The 21,727-nt window shown below is 39.9% G+C and overlaps 1 protein-coding gene across 1 annotated transcript; it reads right to left on the bottom strand.

Annotated features, from left to right (window-relative positions):
• Window positions 1-826: 826 nt before the first annotated feature.
• On the bottom strand, window positions 827-12,947 carry st7l (suppression of tumorigenicity 7 like; the record flags this gene model as incomplete). Its single annotated transcript, XM_079218573.1, has 15 exons — window positions 827-1,021; window positions 2,655-2,794; window positions 2,985-3,077; window positions 3,545-3,695; window positions 9,096-9,198; window positions 9,296-9,368; window positions 9,517-9,631; window positions 9,798-9,898; window positions 10,257-10,345; window positions 10,601-10,679; window positions 10,960-11,075; window positions 11,260-11,314; window positions 11,399-11,558; window positions 12,252-12,334; window positions 12,779-12,947. 15 exons carry the CDS (start codon window positions 12,945-12,947, stop codon window positions 926-928), a joined length of 1,623 nt encoding a protein of 540 aa, XP_079074699.1. The 3' UTR covers window positions 827-925.
• Between the last annotated feature and the right edge of the window lie 8,780 nt (window positions 12,948-21,727).

Here is a 21,727-nt window from a genome sequence, read left to right as displayed (position 1 = left end):
AGAAGTCGACCAACCAGCGACTCATAATATTCTGCAGTGTGATCAGCAGGAACGAGTGTGACCAGCGATGCTCCCATTTACACCGGTTGCCCCAGTGATATAGTGCTAAGGTGTCATGCCATGGTAACAACTGCTGAACTGCAGAGGCGTTGTATACACTGCAGGCACTTCGAGGCTGTAAATCACAGCTCTGTTTTTCGGAGGCCTTACAGACGTTTAAATCTGCCCCACTAGGACGTCTGTGGTGCACTGAGGGTGGATGTGAGGCGCATCGGTCCCAACCCAAATGTCCACTTGGATCTTTTGTGATATCGATAAATAATTGAGCAGGGAAAAGAGAGGAATATTGGTAAACATATTCTACAAGGGACATCCTGAATGTACAAACTGTTGATTCTGTTTCCTGGTGTCGGTAACACACTGGTTAAAATTAACTCATCTGACTTGACAGTAGTTAATGTTAAAAACATGCCGTTTTAGTTTTTTTCCCCTTTTTTTCGTGATTTAATTATTATTGTGATGGAACAAGTGGAGTGCCTCTCATGAACTCCTTAATTAAGTTTTGCACCAAGAATCTGCAACAAGGCTTTGTGGGATACCTTAAAAACCACAATTTTGCGGCGGGCTAACATGATGACAAACGAGCGTGTGGAATCGTTGCAGATGGTATTCACTAAATGTGCTCTTGGAAAAACTGCGGCCGCTGGAACAGTGTGGGAGGGCATCTTAAGAGTGGTTTTGCCGTGTTGATACAACCTCAGCCAACATAATCAGTAACAATGCAGCAAGTGGACAGTAATGCTGAAGACAGGAGAGCAAACACTTTTTGTCTGAGGGTTTGGAGTGGTATTGGTGTGTGTGTGTGTGTGTGTGTGCGTGTGTGTGTCTGTGTGCGTGCGTGTGTGTGTGTGTTTGAGAGATGGGGTCAGATTCGAGTCAGCTGGTGCCAAAAACTGGACGGCATGAAGCTTTCCATCTTGTCTGCGAAGAAACCCAGGGGCGCAAAGAGTGTGCTGAAGAACTGAAAGAGAGAGAGAGAAAAAAAAAGAAGGAGAATAAGCCTTAAAACCTCTCTTCATTTGTTCTTTGATATTGTTTACGTATAACACGCTTTTCTCTAAAATCAGTAGTATCATTATATTCTGTCTCAAAACATTCTTAAAAAGGAAAATAAATCATTTCTATTATATTTAATTTACCCATCACTGGCAAACTGGCAGGCTAACGTGCATGGAGAAAATAAATACAAAATGAGTTAAATTGAAACAAATCTTCAATCCACCGTAAAGTTTGACGTGTATATAAGGACATACAATGCTAAGCACGATTTGTAATATGTATTTGAGTTGCAGCAGGGCAGTATTTGACCAAAGACAAAAACAAAGCAGCAATACTTTTCCAAGAATTATCATTTTTTAAATGTTGTTTGTGGAAAGTGTTACTTATCCGATTTGGGGATACAGTTTATATTTTCTGACAATTGCCTTATTAGGAGCGCCAATTTTGTCTCTACCAAATCGGACAGAAACAACTCTTACTTAGAACCAAGAGCTCAAACAATAATTTTCATGATTACCAGAAGTGAATATATCCACTTAGATCTAAGATTAGGATTTAGGTTATACAATATAATAGGTATGTGTATAATAGAGCGTTTCAAATGCACATGTTAGTGATTTAAGGTTGCTAGTAACAGTGAAACGTCCTCTAAAATATTACAATATGGTTTCACCCTGAAACTACTTGAGGTGTCCTTGATACACTTGACACTTTAATAGCCTCATAAGTGGATGTATCAGCCTGGCCAGACAAGTGCAAATCAAGTACGCCTCTAATCCCATTTAATATATGAAACATAATCAACTGCTACGCTATACATGTCTGCTGTCCATAAATTAAGGAAAGGCAAACTGCCACCACCACCACTGTTTTGGATCTTCTGTTCACGAGCAGCACATTCAGAGAAATCTGTTTTTCCTCAGAAGGCAGTGTGTTCCTCCCTCACTAGTTTTCACGCACTCCATCTGAACATTACGCAAACCAGGCTCGCCGGGGGCCGCTGTAAAATCCTATCTGCCCTCAATCTTTTCCATAACAAAAGGAAGAGCACTAGCTGTTCTCCGTGGCCTTGTTTTTACTACATGTCTATGTAAAGGCAGGCTCTAATAAACAGAGACCATAAACAAAGGATTTGCCAAAGTAAGGAGTTTGCCAAACTTGCTAAAAACAGATAACACAACACGTCTATAATAAATAAATAGTCAAAGGAAGTCAAGCGTGCATTCAACTTTTCTAAATATTCACGGCTGTAAGCTGCACTATTATGTTTGAAATGGCGATAAGCTTGCATTATCCAGCCGTGGTCACTGATAGCTTAAGCTGGGCTACAGCTTGTTTTGGCGGGAAACACAGACTTTACAGGCCTACGACTCCCATGAGCCTCCAGTGTTACTGACAGTGATGGAAGGCAGCCATTGCCACGCGGGTTCAGGTTACAAACAACATGCGTTTAAAACCGTAGATGTCAGCAGTCAGCCAACTTAAACAAAAGTTAAACTTGTGTCATGATAAAATAGTGGACTGAATCAGCATCTATAAATTGTACAGCAGAAACTTTTGAGATGCAATGTCTGACGCGTAGCTGAAGTACTTACTGCTTTGGCAAAGACACCCATGAGCTCAGGGAACTGATGTGTGAGCATGGCCAGCATGGCAGTGAAGGAGCAAAGGCCTGCTGTGAAGAGGATGAAGAAGGGAAGCTCTTTCTTTGGGTACACAGACACCTCGTGGAACGCTGGAGCAAAGATGAGAACGGTCAGTAAAATAGGGCAAGACAAAGTCGTAGACAGATGAACAATAAACACAACAAAATGAAGCATTTTGAATAGACGTAGGGTTTAACTAGGGTGAGGATAATTGTGTTCACAGTACAATTGCGAGGAACTCGGTACATAAATGGACTGCATGTAGGCTATTGTACTCACAGGGCAGCAGCTCCCTATCTGCTGTTTCTGTGCATCCTGGGTAAGGGTAAAACAGGTGACCCTTCTCCAGAGGGTAGGGAATTATCCGGAAGGCTGTTAAAGCGGACAAAGGCACAGAGAGGAAATTGAGTTAAGATGAATAACACAACAAGTGTTATTTAAACAGCTCACATAATGTTCAGTAAATCACTAAAGTAGCTAAATATTGTACAGAGTGACAAGATACTAACATCTGAATGAAATATAACATTCTTCTTGTGCTTCGTTTGAGGAATGATCTCATTCCTGGGCTGTGCACGCATGACTCACGACGCAACAATTTAAAAATGAAGCGCCGAAGAAGACACTTTGTGTCTCTGATGGCCCAGCTCTATTGAAATACTGTTCGATACGGACTTCTGAGCATGCATTGAATGGGGTGCATTCACTTTCAATAGAACCAAAGAGAAAAGTATGATTTTCAAAACTGAAATAAAAACAACTCATTTGCATTAAATAAATCAAAAACATAAAAACAACACATGGTGGTATTGGATAGAAGGAGTGATAGTGTCACATACTGCCCTCCCAGGTGCAGTGTAGTAGGTTTAAGGCTCCTTCTGCCCTCTTCCAGTGCTGCAGGTGGAAGAAAGCATATGCCACTGCCTCACTGTCACCCCTCTTCAAGATGTGTTCTGGAGGGAGGATCAGGCTCTTCATCTCTAATAAGTACTGCAGACGGGAAAAGGAAGAAATACACAACTTCTGGTCAGTATATACTGCAGTACCTAAATGCTTTTGTGGTCTCCTGAGCTCTGTAAAGAACAGCAGAAACGCCTTGTTTAGGTGTTCATACTGCTTTTAAAATAAGTAAAAAGCAAGCAAGCAAAACTACAGGCAACCAAACAAAAATGTAAGAAGTCCTAGTGGATATTTGCATTCTTCCGTTCAACAGGTGGTGAGAAAGAGGACAACTCAAACGGGATGTTACGTTATTTGTGCCGGGTGGGAGCTCAGCAACTGTTAACATAAATCCTGGCCCCCTTGTGGTTGAAAACGAATTATTGCAGCTTTAATGGTTTCATTCACACTGTCTTTTTATTTCTCAGCCAGCACTTCTCTTATTATATTGGGCAATTCCCCCTGGCCAACTCCTTGGTGGCTGAAAACATATTTTCTACATGCGAGGTATTTGTTGACAGTTTTATTTTGCAATTGTTCAAGACGGGGGTGGTGGTTGGGGTGGGGTGACGCTTCCCAAAGCTCTCCGAGTGTGTGTTATTGTTACAGTACAGTACATTCATTCCATGAATGTGTAACACCCCTCGCTCGCCCCTCCTCTCTTTCCCTACTGTGTAAGTTGGTCCCAGTGAGTCAGTCGGTTCACCGTGCTGACAAAGGCTCACATGCCAGAGTTACGGCCGATAGAACAGGTATGTTTTCTGGAGTAACAGAAAGCAAGCATCTCGAAATAACAACACGAGCATATTGTGTTCTGCTTTTTCTGTAATATATTTACTTCAAATTCAGGCTCTGTCCATGGATAAGTCATTTATGTATGCGGACTTTGGTGGCATCCCACTCTATGTACTTTATGTCTGTGGTGCCCAGTGTGGCAGGGGTCTGTGTTAAACAAAACCCATGTGCGGGGCCGGGGGCCCCTGGGCTGGATTCCCAGGCGGCCAGCTTCACAGCGCTCTGGATCTCAGACTGACACTTTGGGAAGGTTACCCCACAGCTAATCCTGTCTAATCCCCTCCATGGTCACAAGCTCAGCCAGCCAGCCATCTATCCAGCCAGCCAGACCATGCTGCTTCACCCATCTCCCCCTGCCTTGCCCTCTTTCTCCACTCTCACCCTCATGACCACGGCCTGCCCCGGGCACCTCGACTCGGTTCATCCCCGTCTTCCTCCAACCCGCTTTCATGCTCCTTTAGCTTGCAAGATACGAGCCCGGGTCCCATCGTGCCCCCCGGTTATCTGTCTTGGTCAATGTCGCCACTCTGCTTTCTCATTGCTGAACTGTGGCCAATATTCATACAAATATTTCCGTATATTGTGTTCTATGCAGACGGTTTGCCAGGACCGCCTCACCCGTCTGTTTGTGTGCTCCTCACTCGCCACCTCTCGACTGGGACTAAAAGCTCAATCAAGCACGCACCCACCCAACAGGTGTGAACACCACTCCTCCCTTCATTCGGCCGTTCCCGCAGACTGTCATGTCTTCTCGCCTCTTCTCTGTCTAACATCCTGTGTAGCCGCTACAACGGCTGGCAGCTCAAGGCAACCAGAAGCTGCTTGTTTGACCCTCTCACCTAGCCTGTCTGACTTGCTTAAATCAGCTCTCTTGACTCCAGCCAAGACATTTGACTGTCTGCCTTCATCCTCCTCACCATTTCGGTCTCCTTTCTTCTGAGCACAAACCTTTCACCATCCTCTACTCTACTCCCCCCCCCACCCTCTCCCTCCCTCCCCCCGGCATCGAGGCAGCCAGCCAGCTCGAGGGGGAAGCCGACCACTCCTCTGTTGCAGAGAACGCCAACTGATTAAAAAAAAACGTGCATTCAGTGTATGCGAACACTTAAGGAGACGTGTGAAGCGTGACGAGTAGGAAGGTGATCTTTAATTTGGGGCCCAATCTTGAAATTCTGATTCGATTATTTTTGACAATCTGACAGCGAGCCAATTTGCCATTTTGGGTCAACTGGGAATATTTTACAGATTTACACATATTAGTACCTCCATATCATTCTGTTGCTGATAATGAATGAGCAGTACGTGGCACCCATGTAGATCTGGGTCATCTGTGGTTTAAGATTAACCATTTAGAGAGGCTGGCTGCTCAGCTGTCCTTCCTTGCATGCCACGGCATTAGAACTGGTGACACCTCAGTCCTCTGTGCTGGCCGACCGCACCGCCCAACCCCTCCCCCCCCATCCTCTCGTTCCTCGATCCGCTTCTCCACTCCCTGTCGCCTCTTTGATGAAGGGATTGAGTTTCATGTGTTCCTCTTTTATCCCTGGGCAGTCATAAACCCAGAGCATAACTCATAAGCTGCCTTCTGATTCTAATCTGCAGCACTTTGCTTCTCACAATGGGACACACAGGCAACAATGACATCAGCCGTGTAGTTGCTCTATAAGGGCCAGACAAACATACACTTGTACAGTGAAAGAACACAAAAACAAAACAGGTGTTGCAGATTAAGAATTCCATAGTCAGTAAAAACAGGTACTAGTTACTCCAACCTCTACTGAGGACAGTGGCAGGTAACTCACAGTGTTTATTCTAAAGTGGGTCAGGATGAGGCAAATTCCTTCAGACTCTATTTGCCTTGTCTCAATCGAACCTCATCCATCTTGATTTAAAACAAACCCACAACTGCTGCTCCGTCTCAAATTACAAACCAAAAAGCCAATTTCAGAAGTAAAGTGAGCAACGGCCTGCATTTCTGAGTCTTGACGGGCCATCTATGAGAAGATGTCAACCAGAATAGGGTGGAATGACAAACCGCCTTCCAAAGTGGAGTAAACTAGCGAAGTAGATGAGATCGGGTCACCGAGGCTGCCTCCAAATGAACGCGTGCGGACCAACGTGGTGCTAAATGTAAATGTGCAACAGATTCAGATAGCAGGAACACTTGATCAGCTGTCCAAGCATCCGGCAAACTGTCAGTTTCTTAACCACTGGCGGGTAGAGAGGCTGATTGGAATGGACAGACAGATGGAGAAAAAGGGTGACTGAGGAGGAGGAGGACAAATAGAGAACGACAAGGAGGAGGGGAGAAATATAGAAGGGAGGTAAATAGGGGCGAGATGGAGAGCTGCTGAGGGAAAGGGGTCGTGTGCACTGAAACACTGCATGTTTAGAGCTTTTTGAGCAGTTTGAATAAACTCATGTGATGAAGTCTCGTGTGATATTCATACATAATCTCCCTGGCATGCTTGATAACACACCCACACACTGAATGCTTGACCTTTTTTTTATTGCTCCACTTGTCCATTGTTTTTTTCCTCTTTTCTTTCTCCAACATTTAGGGTGTTAATTTAGTTAATTTAGTGTTTTAATACACTATAATCCTTTTAGAATGGAGTACAGTAATATTATAATATAGTAATTACTATTATAATGCATTATAATGTATTGTTTGCTTTAAGGACAGTAAAGAAATCTATGCAAAAAAACAAACATTTTAACATGAACTATTGCTTTACTTAAAGCAAACAATGACCACTTAGATTAGAGTTATAATTACACTAAAATGCATCATGACAATGATTATAATGCATTATATAAATATTATTACGAATTACAACTGTGACACTACACTATTATCCTTAACTGCAAAAGTGAGCGATCAGCAATTATGAAGCACTATGATACTTGAAATGCTTTATAATGTGTTATAATTGTTGTTATAAACCATTATGACTATTTATGAGTGCATATAAATATAATTATACAGTACTATAAGCTGATTATAATGCTTGAGGTATTTATATAACTCATAGACAAGGGCATCATAGAAAGTGTTATCTTTAGTTCTCATCTACAAGGAAAATATATTTCTTGAAATAATGCAGTGTCAAATCATTCATTTTATACTGAATAGACTAATGGATTCTTTAGTAGAAACCCTACATGTACACGATGGTATTATTTTCTTGGACAATGACTTTCTTATGTGAGTCAATTCTACAAAAGAGCACGAGTGAACTTTCAGAAAAAGCCCTTAACAGATTCCAGCCCGTGTGCCTAAAAACGACACAGTCACAGGTGCACTCTTCAAGCCAGACAACACAAAGCAACAACCCGCCTCCCATCCTTCCCCACTGTTACATTTTCACATACTGCGAGGCAAAAATCGTAACACAACTCTGTTAGGAGGCCTAAGTAAGTAGCAGATGCCGGTCAAATGCTGAAAGACGAGCCGAGCAATAACCCTCTGTGAAAGGTGTGTTACAAATGCCCTAAAGTTGACAGTGGTGGCCAACATCAGACTCTCTGTTTAGCTCAAACAGGGGATGAGGGAACATGAGAGGATAAGAAACAGGATGAGGGTACGTGATGAGAGGAGAGAGGATGGCCGCCTCTGGGCATAGTGGGGAGGGAGCAGTTGGAAAGACGTTGAAAATGAGGGCCCTCACTTTAAAAATCAAAGGCTGGATCAAAGTGCTGGCTGACACCCCTGCAACAACGCCCCACACACACACACACACACACACACACACACACACACACACACACACACACACACATACTGTGTGTGCATGTGTGACATCTAATCCTGTGGGAACTGATGGGAAAGACCAGAGAGATATCCAGTTGTAGTCCCATGTTCTCCCTTGTTTGGTTGGACAGAGAACTGCTCTGCACTGGGACCAATCCGTCATATGTTTACAGTTTTTCTTGGCACCCAAAATGTGAAATTGAAACCAGTAAAAACACAGAACGCGTGTATGATTAAAACAAATTCGACTGGTACCAGTAGTTATTGATGAGGGTGAATGTGTCCTTTAAATATACAAGTATATATCGTCCCATTTATATGTTTTGAATTGGTTAATACTAAATACAATAATCAGCCAAATTACTGAAATACAGACATAATAGACACATAAAAAGCTCTAAAGATCCTAAGCTGACATGTCAGGTGTGATCAAATGAATTAAGCGCTAAGTATTAAGACCTGCACTGACACCTGCTGTTGAGACACTATGCAGCGTATCTGGATGGAAGAGACTCTCTTTGTAAGTCACACTCCCTGTTACTGCTGCTGACATAACACATATAATATTGTCTGACTGATTGTTTACCTGTCTGCCTGTTTTTCCTGTTTGTTCTGCTTGTGACCTTATTGCATGACAGACATGCGAGACCTGTATGATCAGACTAAATATAGAAATAATGTGATTAAAAAAAATCTACCCAAACCACTTGCAGCATAGCAGCCGCGTGGATGGAAATATAGTTTAACGCATACATTCTATTGAGTGAGGAACTAAAACTGGAGCCCGAACAGAGATCTAATTCAAAAACAAGTCTTTAGTAATTGTGGAACAGGGACAAGCACAACATTAAGAGATCAATAGGTTTTCGCGGCACTCAATTATTATTAGACTAATAACTGACCTTTGGCACGTGTGGATTGAACTCAACAGCTCTGTGTATGGCCTCCACAGCGTTCATCTCCGCTGTGCTTAGCCCTCGCCGTGACGCGGCCTCTGGAGAGAACCTGAGACAAACAAAGCATGTTTAAGAGATACTCATGTTGGATTGTATGCACGGCTCAAAAGATATTTAAAACTATATGAACCGATATGGACACTTACTTATCTGATACAGCTCGTGCTTTCAACAGTGCAGATGTGTAGCATATAGTGGCTGATTTTGGCAAGCTGATGTCTAAGACGCAAGAAGAAATTGGGGTCATGTGACAAATGTCATACATTTTCAAGATCGGTCCAATGACACTGAGCTCAGTTCTGTCCAAACCCAATATGATGACGTAAAAAAATAAGTTTTTATTTTGTATTATTGCGTTCAGTGTTACCATCATATTTGGCGAGGACTGCTTGGACATCGGCATATGCCTGAAGCTCTAGAAGAGCCTCCAAGAGGTTTTCATGTATATTTAACATTCCCAAAAGAGGAAACTCCTTCATTAACTGTAAAGAGAAAAAATACCATATTACCAAAACAATTTGTCAGTAGCAAATATGTTGCCTCCGTCACTCAGTTGCATAAATTATTTAACAAATAGCACACCATAGCAGGAAGCATTTTGAGGCCCTTTCCTAAAAGAGTCACATTTTCGACATACAGTAAACTCACATCTCTCATCATTTTCACCGCTTCTTTAATCCGGCCCAGTTTGCGTGCACACATTGCCAGTCTGCGTTTAATGTATACCAGTAAGTTGATATCTTTTCCAGCTGTGGATGGAAAAAAGAAAATATGAGACATTTAATGCACAAAACAAACATGGATTGAATTGTATCATTATGTATAATACAACTTCAAACTTGTGCAGAGGAAAAGCATCGACTTATTGATGAAATATACATACACTTGGGATTACATTCTCGATCACAGGTAGGCGTGAACAGATGTGATCAATTTATAGCACAATTGGTGGAGTTGCTCAATGTGCATTTTGAAGTGCTGCACAGCACGGGGTGTGGCAGTACATTGGGCGTAGTTGTTCCTCAACTAGTTAGCTATCGTCCTGCTCCTGTGCCTCGTGGTTCAGTCATTGTGAGAACTTTATGCAAATTAAAAATCCATTCTTACCAATACTTAGTGCTTTTTTGAAGAGGCGCTCAGCTTCTGTGATGGTTGTGGCTTCTTCCTCTGCTAAAAGCACATAGGCTGCAGCACATCTGCACACAAATGTAATGTTTGCACATGAAAAACGTGACAAAATCAAGGAGATAATTTGAGAATGAAAGCCCCCATAAAAAGGTCATAATATGACGAAATTAATGTACATGTAACTGAAGCAAGCACAACCACAGAAAGTTGCTTTGAGTATTTCCATTTCAACTGCATTACAACAGTTTAATAAGTTACAGTATTATGCTTATAGATACAGTATTTAAGGAGAACATATATAACTGTGTAAGAGCAGGACTCACTCGTGGTTCATTTCAATGGCCTGGTAAGCTGCTCTGATCCTGGCTTGAGGATTTCTCTCCCTCCAGGCTTTCTGCATCACTGTTGATACAGGTTTTGACACGACTTATTACAGATGCGACCAGACAACATATTTAATTGCAGGCGTGAAAAGCAAAAATAAATAAATAAACTCAATAATAAACTCAAAAAGCAGTTCCATAAGAACATTTATAAAGTACCAAAGAAATCTAATCTAATCCAATGGAATGTTACAGCAGTTTTTTTGGTTTGTACATCAAATGACAAAGAAATATAACAGATATATTATGATACATATTTACAAAACTGAGGATTTAGTCTGTATTTGATTAAAACTCACCACCATCTTCTGGTCTTAACTGCGGAGTGTCTCCCGTGAAGAAGGTCTGGTGGTCTTGAGCCGACAGGTTCATATCATAGTATGTTAAAGGTTCCTTCCCTGTTACCCAGGTGTACCTGTAGTGTGAGATATAAACAATTACAATTGCTACAGTTTCTTGTTCCACAATGAATCAAATTAAATTAAACCAAATCCCCCTTCACCAAAGTATTTATAAATAGTTTGACATTATGAACCATCTTTTTTCAGTATTATTAGAATAATTCTTCTCAGTGTAATAAATATCTGAGTCACACATACCTGTTGTATTCTGCTCCTCTGAACAGATTCAACGGGTTCCTCCAGACCTTACACTCTACCGAAAGGAAGATATTGTTATTAGTGCTTGTGGTATTATGAGTAGTATTGCAGTTATAGCTTGTATTATATACATATCTACCAGAAACACTGGGCCTCGGCTCTGCCTCTCCATTAACTGATGCAAACAGACCAGTCGTGGAGCTGCTCTCCACTCCACCCAGAAGAGGACGCAGGTGACTCACTGACACTTGTTCAATGAACGAGGTCCCATATTTACGAAAATACCACCACTCAAATATCTGCAGGGAGAACACACACGGTGAAAACATGCTTGACAACAAGTACATGATTAGACATAACAGTCATATCTTAGTGGCCCATAGCTATTACATCAGTAGACCAGTGGTTCATTTTTCTGCCTTTTTGGATGCTGCAAAAAATGGATTTAACTTGTGCACCGTAAACTCTGTCCAAACTGCCACAAAAGCTCTGTCGCTATAATCCCAATGAATTTAAGAGCAGGAGAGGCTCATCATTTTGTTCAAAAAGTGCCACTTTTGTTGTGTCAAAAATCTGTCCATCTTGTACATTACATGGCATTTTCCACTCTGCATACATCTTACTAACCGTGAATCAATACAACACATGCACTCAAGTTTGTTTAATGCTTCAAAATAATTAAAATAATTAAACTTTTTATCTGCTTCATAATATTTTGTCTCCCTTTCGATGGCTTTGTAGCCTTCAGTTTAGGAACCACTGCAATGGGTTGACTAGAATCCTTTTTCATTACAGCCTTGCATTTAAAAGTGCCCCTTCTCTAAAACTAGGCTCCACCCACATGTGTATAATTTTGGATTCTTGAATACGAACTTGGAATTTAGGATGAGGTTATTGCAAATTGTGTCGACATAGCAAATATAATGTTTGCAAAGGGGTGATTATTTAACATGTATTGGACGGTGTGAGGAATAACTAAGTCGATAACTCACAAGGATGAGTCCAGAGATGAGAGAAGAGGTTCCAGTGAGAGCCACATAGAATTTGGGGGTCAGTGTATTCAAAAACACTGAGGCTGGAAGAGGAAGAGGGGACAGTCAGGTTAGTGTCACAATGCAACCAGAACTGAGCGAAGTTCATGGCCACTGTTGTGACCATGCACTAAAAAGAAGGTCAACAGAATAAAAACCCACAATGGGAGTGGGTCTCGTGCAGCAGGTCACATGAAGCGACATACAGCATCTTGATTGCACGAGGACCAAAGCAGCCGACTCGGTAATAAAACAATAAACTACCGAACGATGACTACATACAATACAGCATGCTGTCAGAACATAATATCACAAAGAGCTGGCAATAGACACGTTAAAACTCGATTTAAATATAACCAGAAAGTCGCCACTTTTGTGCTTGAATGAGTCCGACACCGAACTGTCAAACCAAGAGCTCGCGCTCGCTGTCAGCTAAAGCCAGACACCCGAAGGCTAACAATAGCTAGCTAGCAGCTGCATTAATTCACCTGAGGTAAGAGATTCGTGCAGTTTCAGCGGGCTCCACAGGACGTATATCATGATCAGCACCATGCCGAACCAAATGAAGCACACGTAGGTCCATGACCAAGAGAGCCAAGACTTTAATTTCTCTGTAAATCCGAGAGATTGGGGATTACTGCCAGCGGTGTCCTCCATGTTTCTCCGAATGCCTGTAAACAGAGGAGTCACGTGATCGCGAAGGAAGACGACTTCTATTTTGAAATCCGAATAAAGATCCGTTTCCGGGGTGGAGAAACAAAATATTATTATATTTTTGTACACGAATATTGTTGTTTACTCATCGTCCAAACAGAAATTAGAAATTAGTTTAATACAAATGGCTTGCAGTTGAGTTTGACATAAATCAAAGCTTATGTCTGGCTTTAGAGACGAAGTAGCTAAGTAAGTAAACCACTGTACTTGAGTGAGTAGGACTTTGACATATGTACTGCTTACGCATTATAATACACTCTAAAATATTGTACACTGCTTTTCACTCGACTCAATTGGTCCATGACAATTTATCATTGCCAACAGGTGACACTAGTGATTATTTAAAAAAACAAACCAAAATCTCGAAATTCTGATGTATTTCTATAAATTAAATTAACCAACATAATAAAGTGGTATGTCATTTTTGTATTGTACCAGGAATACTATTTATCAATCAAGCTTATTTTGGTGTGAGTTGCCTTTGTTTTAGAGATATCGGCAGTAGAGATGTCTGCATTCTCTCCAATATAATATGATGGTAGTTTGTGGTGAAGGAGACATTGCTCTAGTGTTTTTGTATTATTTAATTGTGTGTGTTTTTTTTGGCACTTTGAGCACGACAAATGCCATGAATATAGATGTTTGGGGTGAACTGTCCCTTTAAGTAATTAGTGAGTGATTCTCCTTTTAGTGTTGTGCTTCAGGTAACAATTATCCACATTTTGTATTATTATTTTGTTCAATGAATATTGTATTTTCTTTAAAGATAATATAACAGAGAAAATTGCCAAATTCTCTAATTTTAGAAGCTGGGGCCAATTATGTTTGGCATGTTTGTTAAATGAGTGATTAACTATTGATTATTCAATTTGTTGGTGATTTAGTTTCTGCTGATCAAGTTATCCATCAGCATTAGGCCTACTAATGGGAACCCTTCACTCCTCATTTTAGCCTGTGCTACTATTCATGACCAGTAAGTGGGGCTATTACAACATTAATGGATTCACTTCTAATGCCATCTACTGACTGCAGGTGGAGACAAAACTGCCAGTTTTGTTTAGATCCCCATAATGTCTGAATTCATTACAATATCTTAGAAATGCATGATTTCAGCTATGTAAGTACCCTTTCATTTGAAGCTCCTTCTTTCATAACCAAACTAATTTTGCAGGCCTCATATAAAGATCTAAATACTCTAGCCTCGTTCAAACTGCCAAATCCTTGTACGTACAGTATAGGATACTCTCTATTCCTATGATTTACATAACCATAGATGCACTTTGTCAAAAATAAATAATTTAGTAATATTGTTGCTAAAAGGTAGAAGTATATTTTTGGATGTATACCACCCGCAGCACTTCTCACCTGGTGCAATTGACTCACATCCCAACAGAGCAAGAATAAATGTGATTTGTTGGAGTGCATTTTAGTTGGAGGTTACAGCCACTGAATGACAGAGAGCTAGATTTGGTCCTGCTCACACATGCCCTTGGGTGTTTTCTGCCTGATGCTGATGGACAAGCACACGCAGGGTTAAAGGCCTGTCATATAAATCAGGTACAATCACTTTAGAGGTGAAAACATGCATGATGCCACTGACTGGGAGGAAGAGTGGGGAAAAGAAAGGAAGACTAAAAGAAGAACAACATAGGTCTGTAGTTATCGGGGGTGTATAGAACGACCTGAATGTCTGAATGTATTCCAAGCTGAAATGATATTTCCAAAATGACCTCTGCTCAGTGACTCATTCTTTGATAAAACATATATGTAGCTTCCTGGAATATACCAGATAAACAGTGTTATCTTTTCTTGTATTTACACTGCACACCTACTATCAGTTACATCGAGACAGCAGTCAAATAAGACTTTGATGAATGCAAGGACATTTGCAGAATTTCTGTATCCATTGTAATCACACATCTTGATTAAAATAAATCATTTATAAACAAATGTTAGTCAGAACAAGGGGCAAAAGTTAACTTTTAACTACGTTTAGTAAGTATTTTAGTAGTTAACTAAATTGCAAATATAAAACACAAGATTGATATAAAAATCAAGCAATGGGCAGTAAGTGTGTCATGACCTGAACACAATCGGTCAGCCAGTGTCCGGCCACGCAGAAGCAATATCTCTCATCATTCTGCAGTCACCTGTATACTTAAGGTTCATTTACAATTTCACATCTCACATCCATCCAGCCATTCTGGACTTCGTGTTCTGTTTATGTAGTTTCTTTCTTTTCTCTCCCCAAAGCTTTTAAGAGTCCTCTAATCATACATAATTAATCAGAGTTTTCACTTAAATGCACTGCATTTCTCACTCTCATTATTACTTAAGAGGCTGCTCTTTAAAGCTTGAAAATACCCGGCTCTCTGTTGATCATATTGTTCAATAAGCCAGCTGTTACAACAAATGAGGATGTACAAGACTAAAAATACACAAAACATGCATCAATATTTTATCATTTCAGGCTTGAAGTAATGATATAATTTCATTACTTCGAATAGACATTCTAATTAATTCTGCTTGATGTAAGTGAAACATTTTAGTACAACCTGAGCAGAGATTTAGATGCAATGCAAATTTAATGAGTAATACAGTTTGCTCTGAGCAGCATAGTGCATATGTGCATACTCTGTGACTGGTCGTTTGTCAACTCTGTATTTGGTGGTCCCTTCTGATGGAAAACTTTAAACTTTATGAAACTGGCTCTTGTCTCCCACACTGCTTTCTCTTTGTGAGTTTATATTACTTGTCTCAACGAAGGGACTCTCCCCTCAAGAGTCATTTCTCTCAAAACACTTCATTTTCAGAAAACGTGTGTTCTTTTTTTTGCATCAGGAGACCGTGCCATTTGACCACATCTGAAAGCAATGGTGCCGCAGAAAAATGACTTCCTCCATGACAGGCTCACAGACCATGGAGCAACATTTCAACCTTTTTCGCTGTAAATCGGTGAGGACGAGTGGACATTCTATGCTGCTGTTTCATAACTACAATAATGACTAATTTAAACCACATTATGTTCCTGCAGAGAGGACACCAATCAGTAAAACAGCAGCAAGGGGAGATGCATATCATGCACACTTTACATTCCCCCACATTATGACTGCAACGTCCTCATTTTGATTGATAGGAATATAAAGCTTCTGAGAAATCTAATGAATAGCCTTGCATGTCAAATGAAACCTAAAACATAAAGCTGAATCATCCTCATTACCAGTGCAAGCACTAGTAGATGGGAATGAAAACGCAAAACATGGAATAGCAGCGTTAGAGTGCAGCACGCAGCCTCTCATCCAGTGTGTACGCTGGCTTCTTCATCGTATACAACTCTGGCCAACTGTAAATATAAATGGAAGAGGCAGAGATGAATAATACATATAAATTACCTTCATGCAGTCTGGGTCATTTTTCCAACCCCCATCTGCTGCAAGAACATCATTTTTAGAAACAATAAAATATAAGGCGAGGTGCATAGATAAAAACCGCAGGTATTGTAAACGAACACCAGTGCGTCAATAGTTGCAGGAGCTTAAAAGGTGTTACAGTGCTTTCATAAAGGTGTTAAGTGGTAACTGCAAACGAGAGCAATAGAAGTCTTTGTGCACTTAAAATTAAAGCTGCAAATATCCGGCCTTTTTAATGTTAAGCTTCATGTGTTTAAACTGTGAAAGGACGTCTGACGTCATCGCCCAGTCGAGGTACTGTGTTCCCTTATACTTTGAATCCTTATATAAACGAAAGTATAGCCCAAACAGCAATACACAAATCAAATGGCAACCTCAAATGAGCTCACAAGCCCACCTGTCACTGTATTCATAGCAAAACACTCAAATGAAAAAGGACGGCATGGTGAATTACTGTACAGTAAGTTACATTTACCTCACAGTAAGTTCCTATTTACCTTGTATTATGTGTTCTCTCTTTCCTACTGTGACTGTTGAGGTCAAGTCACCCAAACAACTCTCAGCTATAAGCTTAAAAAAGAGCCTATCAGTGTGTAAAATAACTGCCGGTTGTGCTGCGACATTCACGGCGGAAAGACTTTTCTCAAACATATTCAAATCCTTGAAATAACGTTTTATAATTTCAGAAATGAATGCGGCTGGATTAGTACGATATTTTACTGACAATTGCAAATGCAAGTTTTTTTGAAAATATGTACAGTATTTATTGAAAATGCAGGATAGCCACCGCTCCACCTGGCTTGATCTTAATTAAGGTGCTGGAAACACCAACAAGTTCAAACTAATCAAAGAGATCTCTGCACACTTAGATCTATGTCCAGTATACTTTATCTGAGCTTTCGGTCCTTCATCAGAAAATACAGGTTTACATTTTTTTTTTAATACAAACAATTTAGCTATTGAGGCTTTCAGGGGATCTCAAGTGTCAATCGACCCTCCGTATTTAGTCCGTATTAGTGTGTATTTAGCGGTCTACAGCCCTGCGAAAGGCTCTGTGAGGCTGCACTGAGGCACAGAGGCACCTAGAGCTAAATGCTAGTACTATTTTAGCTAGCCTGGCAGGGGTTAGCCATCGTAGTTAAGTGTGTTAGCATTTTACAGTACCATTTTCAGTGGGTGAAAAGTCAAGGTAACACTAAAGTTAGTCGGACTCATCGCCTTGGAACCACAAATGTTTGTACAAATGTTCCTATCAATCCATTCCACAGTCGTTGATATATTACATCCTGAAGCAATGATCAACAGACACATTTATTAACCCTTCTTGTCGCCAGCATGGTTCTTCAACACATCACAACGATAACAGACGAGGGACCCAACAATTCACGGATTCACAAACCTTCACTCGAAACCATCAACATTTCCTTAAAGGTATACCTGACTCCATTCACAGAACCTGATGAGGTTTGACTGAGAGCGTTTGACAGCGCTTGGGTCTCTGTGGTTTGAGTCCTCCATCACAGTCAACAGGCCTTGATTGCAGTTACTGCTGTTGAGAATCATGTAACCTTTATGGGAAGGTTTCAACGGTGACTCATAGGCAGGCTAATTTTAGAACTCTTTGTGCTTTAGATTGGCCTTGAAGTATACAATTATCCAACATGAAACGCAGTGACACAGACAAAGAAAGAGACACACTCCGCTTCATGTTAAGTCTCAATGGAAAAAGTAGGAGCAAACAGCCTTGAATTGAAAGCAAGTTTTGGATATTTAGATGCGCTTGACATGATTTACACAAATGGTTCCTGGCTGCTCATTGGCTTTAAAACATTTCTATGTTGCCCTAACAATCATATATGTGAAATTGGATGATTTGGATGGTGTGTCTCAGTATTATTTTAGACAGATGTAAAAAAAAAGACCAACCTCGACTTGTGACAAGTAGAAGGGAGGTGAAATGAAACTGTCACAAGCGTGTTTCCAATGAATCAGATGTGTTGATCAGGAGTCATCACACACTACAGGTTTTTCTAAAGATACAAATATGGAGCTAGTTTATGTATCCCTGTCTGTAGAAGAAATATCTAGTCATAAGTTTATGTCTTGAGCTTTGCTGCGGCTCTCTCATGAAGCAACATTTTATTATCTGCAGGAAACTCTTGAGTTTTAACAAATCTCAGGTCAGGTTTTAAAATAAAAAAGTGAAAAAATAGGTTGAAAATAAAGTATGAATAAACAAAAAATGTGTTATTTGTTTATTATGTGTGTGCATAAGAGATAAAGAGCAAGTGCTACACAACTGTATATGTTCAGCTAGGACCAATGCACATTTCAACTGCTGTTACCAATACACTAATAGACTGTGAGTTACAAATGATGTTAATGATGACAAATAACTTCAGTACTACCCAATAATCAATCAATGCGGGGTGTAGCTTGGCCCACTTTATGCATCTTTTGAGCAGCTTTGATTAGGATGCCTGGACATAATTCAAGGATACACCTCATCTGTTTTATTATTTTCCTTTAAGCCAAGTTTTTCTGACCAATACAGCCAGATGTTTTAGAGTATTCAAATTCTTATTATACAAGCCTCCCAAAGACACCTTTTATATTTTTTTGAAGAGTGAATACAAGTGGAGGAGAAGAAACAAAAGTCATGAATTGAATCAAATAATTCTAATAAATAATTAACCAGCCAAATTAACTGGCTTACACTGAGTGGCCAATTCATTGCAGGAAAAAACAATTGAGGCATGGAGGAAATTCATTTTAGATAAGTATTATGTATTAAGAAAACATATATAAATATATGTGGAGTCACTACCTTAAAAAACAACCAACCACAACTCTCTTGTTAGCACAGCGGAGAGTATAAGTGATGGCAGTTGGATACTGACTGAAAACAAAACAACAAATTAAACCACAGCTCGTTCCACCGCTGTGTGTCTGACCTTTTCCAGCGAAACGAGACACGTTAGTGTCACCTGGACAAAACCGTGCTGATTAACACGGATAATCCCCTGTCCCTGACGTCACTACACATCAACGTTACCTGGCCACTGGTATTTGTGGTGGAATACTAAGTCAGATGTCATGAACAACCAGATTCAAACTGACAGCATGTGGGAGAAAGGCTACCTTTCATATTCGTGAGAGCCCTTTTTTCTTTTTACATGAAACTAAACTCTGGCGCAAAGTAAAGATCATGCTCCTAACTAAACCCAGCGATAAAATCTATCTGAAGTGTCGACAAGTTAATTGTGTCCGCTTCCCCGCCCCCCCTTTGCTTGGTGTGATAAAAATATTCCACAGCAAAGTACTGTACTTTACTTTGAATGCACACGCCACAAAGTGGAAAGCTTTTACACTGTGAGAAGATCAGTGCTTTAAATACTGCAGTCCATGTCAAATCAGATGATTGACAGCACTGACGTAAAACCTATTATGTAATGTAGCCTGACAAGACAATATAATGTAAGTAACATGTATGTAAAATGTATGTAAAATAAAATGGTGATGCCGGTTGACCGTGCAGTAATATGCTCGGTGGACAGACAGAGAAAGATTAAACTATAATAGACATCATGATTGTCCTGGCAGGGTCTCAGAACCTCCCATGAAACCCACAGTGAGACTGTGACCATGCGGCTTAAAGACTACTAACACTGATCAGCTCCATCTGCAGAAAGCTGCAGCCCATTTAAAAAACTACTTAACGCTAAGAAGAGGAAAAAAAAACACGTTTTCGTTTGGAGGAAGAAAAAAACAGTATAGATTCTGTCTTTGAAGTGATTTTTTAAATTTCTTTATACTGTGCACATTTTGTGTTTCACAGAAGCTGTGCATTTCCAAGTTTCTTGCCATCTGCGCAAATGTGATACCTCTCCTTAGTACAATGAACTAGAAATGGAAGCTGTGTTTCATATAATCCCCAAATCCATCCAACTCTCACATCCTATCATGCAAATTTGGTGCAGTTTGAAGAGAATCCGGTCTCCCAACCATATGCCTGAGCCGTGTAAAAGATACAACAATTTATTATGCATGCATTGCACCAGGCTTATGGTAATAAGGTATTAAATTAGTGCTGGACATTATTGCTCTACTATATCACTTCTGCTCAAAAGATTTTCATATAAGTCACATGAAACAGAAAAAGAAATGAGATTTTGGAACTGATTTGCTCGCAAGCTGTACCAGTAACAGCATAACATTTGACCATTCAGATTTATTCTGCTCTGGTCACAGTAGAGGAAAATAATAATAAATTACATTTACTCAAGTACTGTGTTTAAGTACAATTTTGAGGTACTTGTACTTCACTTGAGTTCATGCAGCGCTATACTTCTACTCTATTACATTTACGAGGCAAAGATTGAACTTTTTATTTATTTTACAGGCTTATTTACCAAGATTTTACATTTTAAAACTTTTAATAAGCTTATCAAATTTGACATATTGTTAGATCTTTTTGGCTTGTGATCTTTTACAAAAAAGTCAGAGTTGTATCTCCTGGGGCCCCTTCTGCCGAGCCTTTGGAGGGGCCCGATCCCTAGGTTGAGAACCACTGGGCTAAACTATCTGCCTGTAAGTACAAGACCTTGAGTATAATGGATAATGTATAATACAGTATAATGCGCACACATCAGTACAATCTAATAATGTCGATCAGAATCAGTCACAGAAGACATTTATTTATGTAATGAAGGATTTTGAATGCACGTTATTTACTTGTAATTTAATATTTTTATATTGCGATATTTGGTACTTATACATGTCTGTCTTATTGGTTAAAAAACAAGTTCAAAACAGCAATTAATCTAAAGCACTTTTGAATGGTCTTGTTTTAAAATATAATGTCTGTTCAGAGAATAAACTCTCTGTAGTTGGTTTAATATTTTTATACATGGACTAATTAATTCAAGAAAGAGCAAACGAAGGCTGTACGACAACATTGCTAAGAAAATGTGGCTCGTGAAGGATCATGACAATGTAAAACATTGCAACGTGTTCAAATTAAAATTCAAACAAAAACTAAACCAAACTAAATTCAGTGAACTGAACTTGAGAAAACAAGTTCAATCAACCACAGTTGATTGAACTTATTTTGATTTGCTCTTTACACTCTCACCTCAAATATTCATATCATATTTATTGATGTAGTAATGCGAGGACTGAAGTGAATGCTAACCTTCATTCTGATAAACATCAGAGGCAATTTGATTTAAAGATCCCCTCCAGACATGTTTCAAGATGTATAACATACTTTGCTATGAATAATAATTCATGTCTGATATAGTTTTTCCACAG

The sequence above is a fragment of the Taurulus bubalis genome (assembly GCF_910589615.1).
Source record: "Taurulus bubalis genome assembly, chromosome: 5".
Classification (NCBI taxonomy): domain Eukaryota; kingdom Metazoa; phylum Chordata; class Actinopteri; order Perciformes; family Cottidae; genus Taurulus; species Taurulus bubalis.
This window is presented reverse-complemented; position numbering and strand designations above follow the sequence as displayed.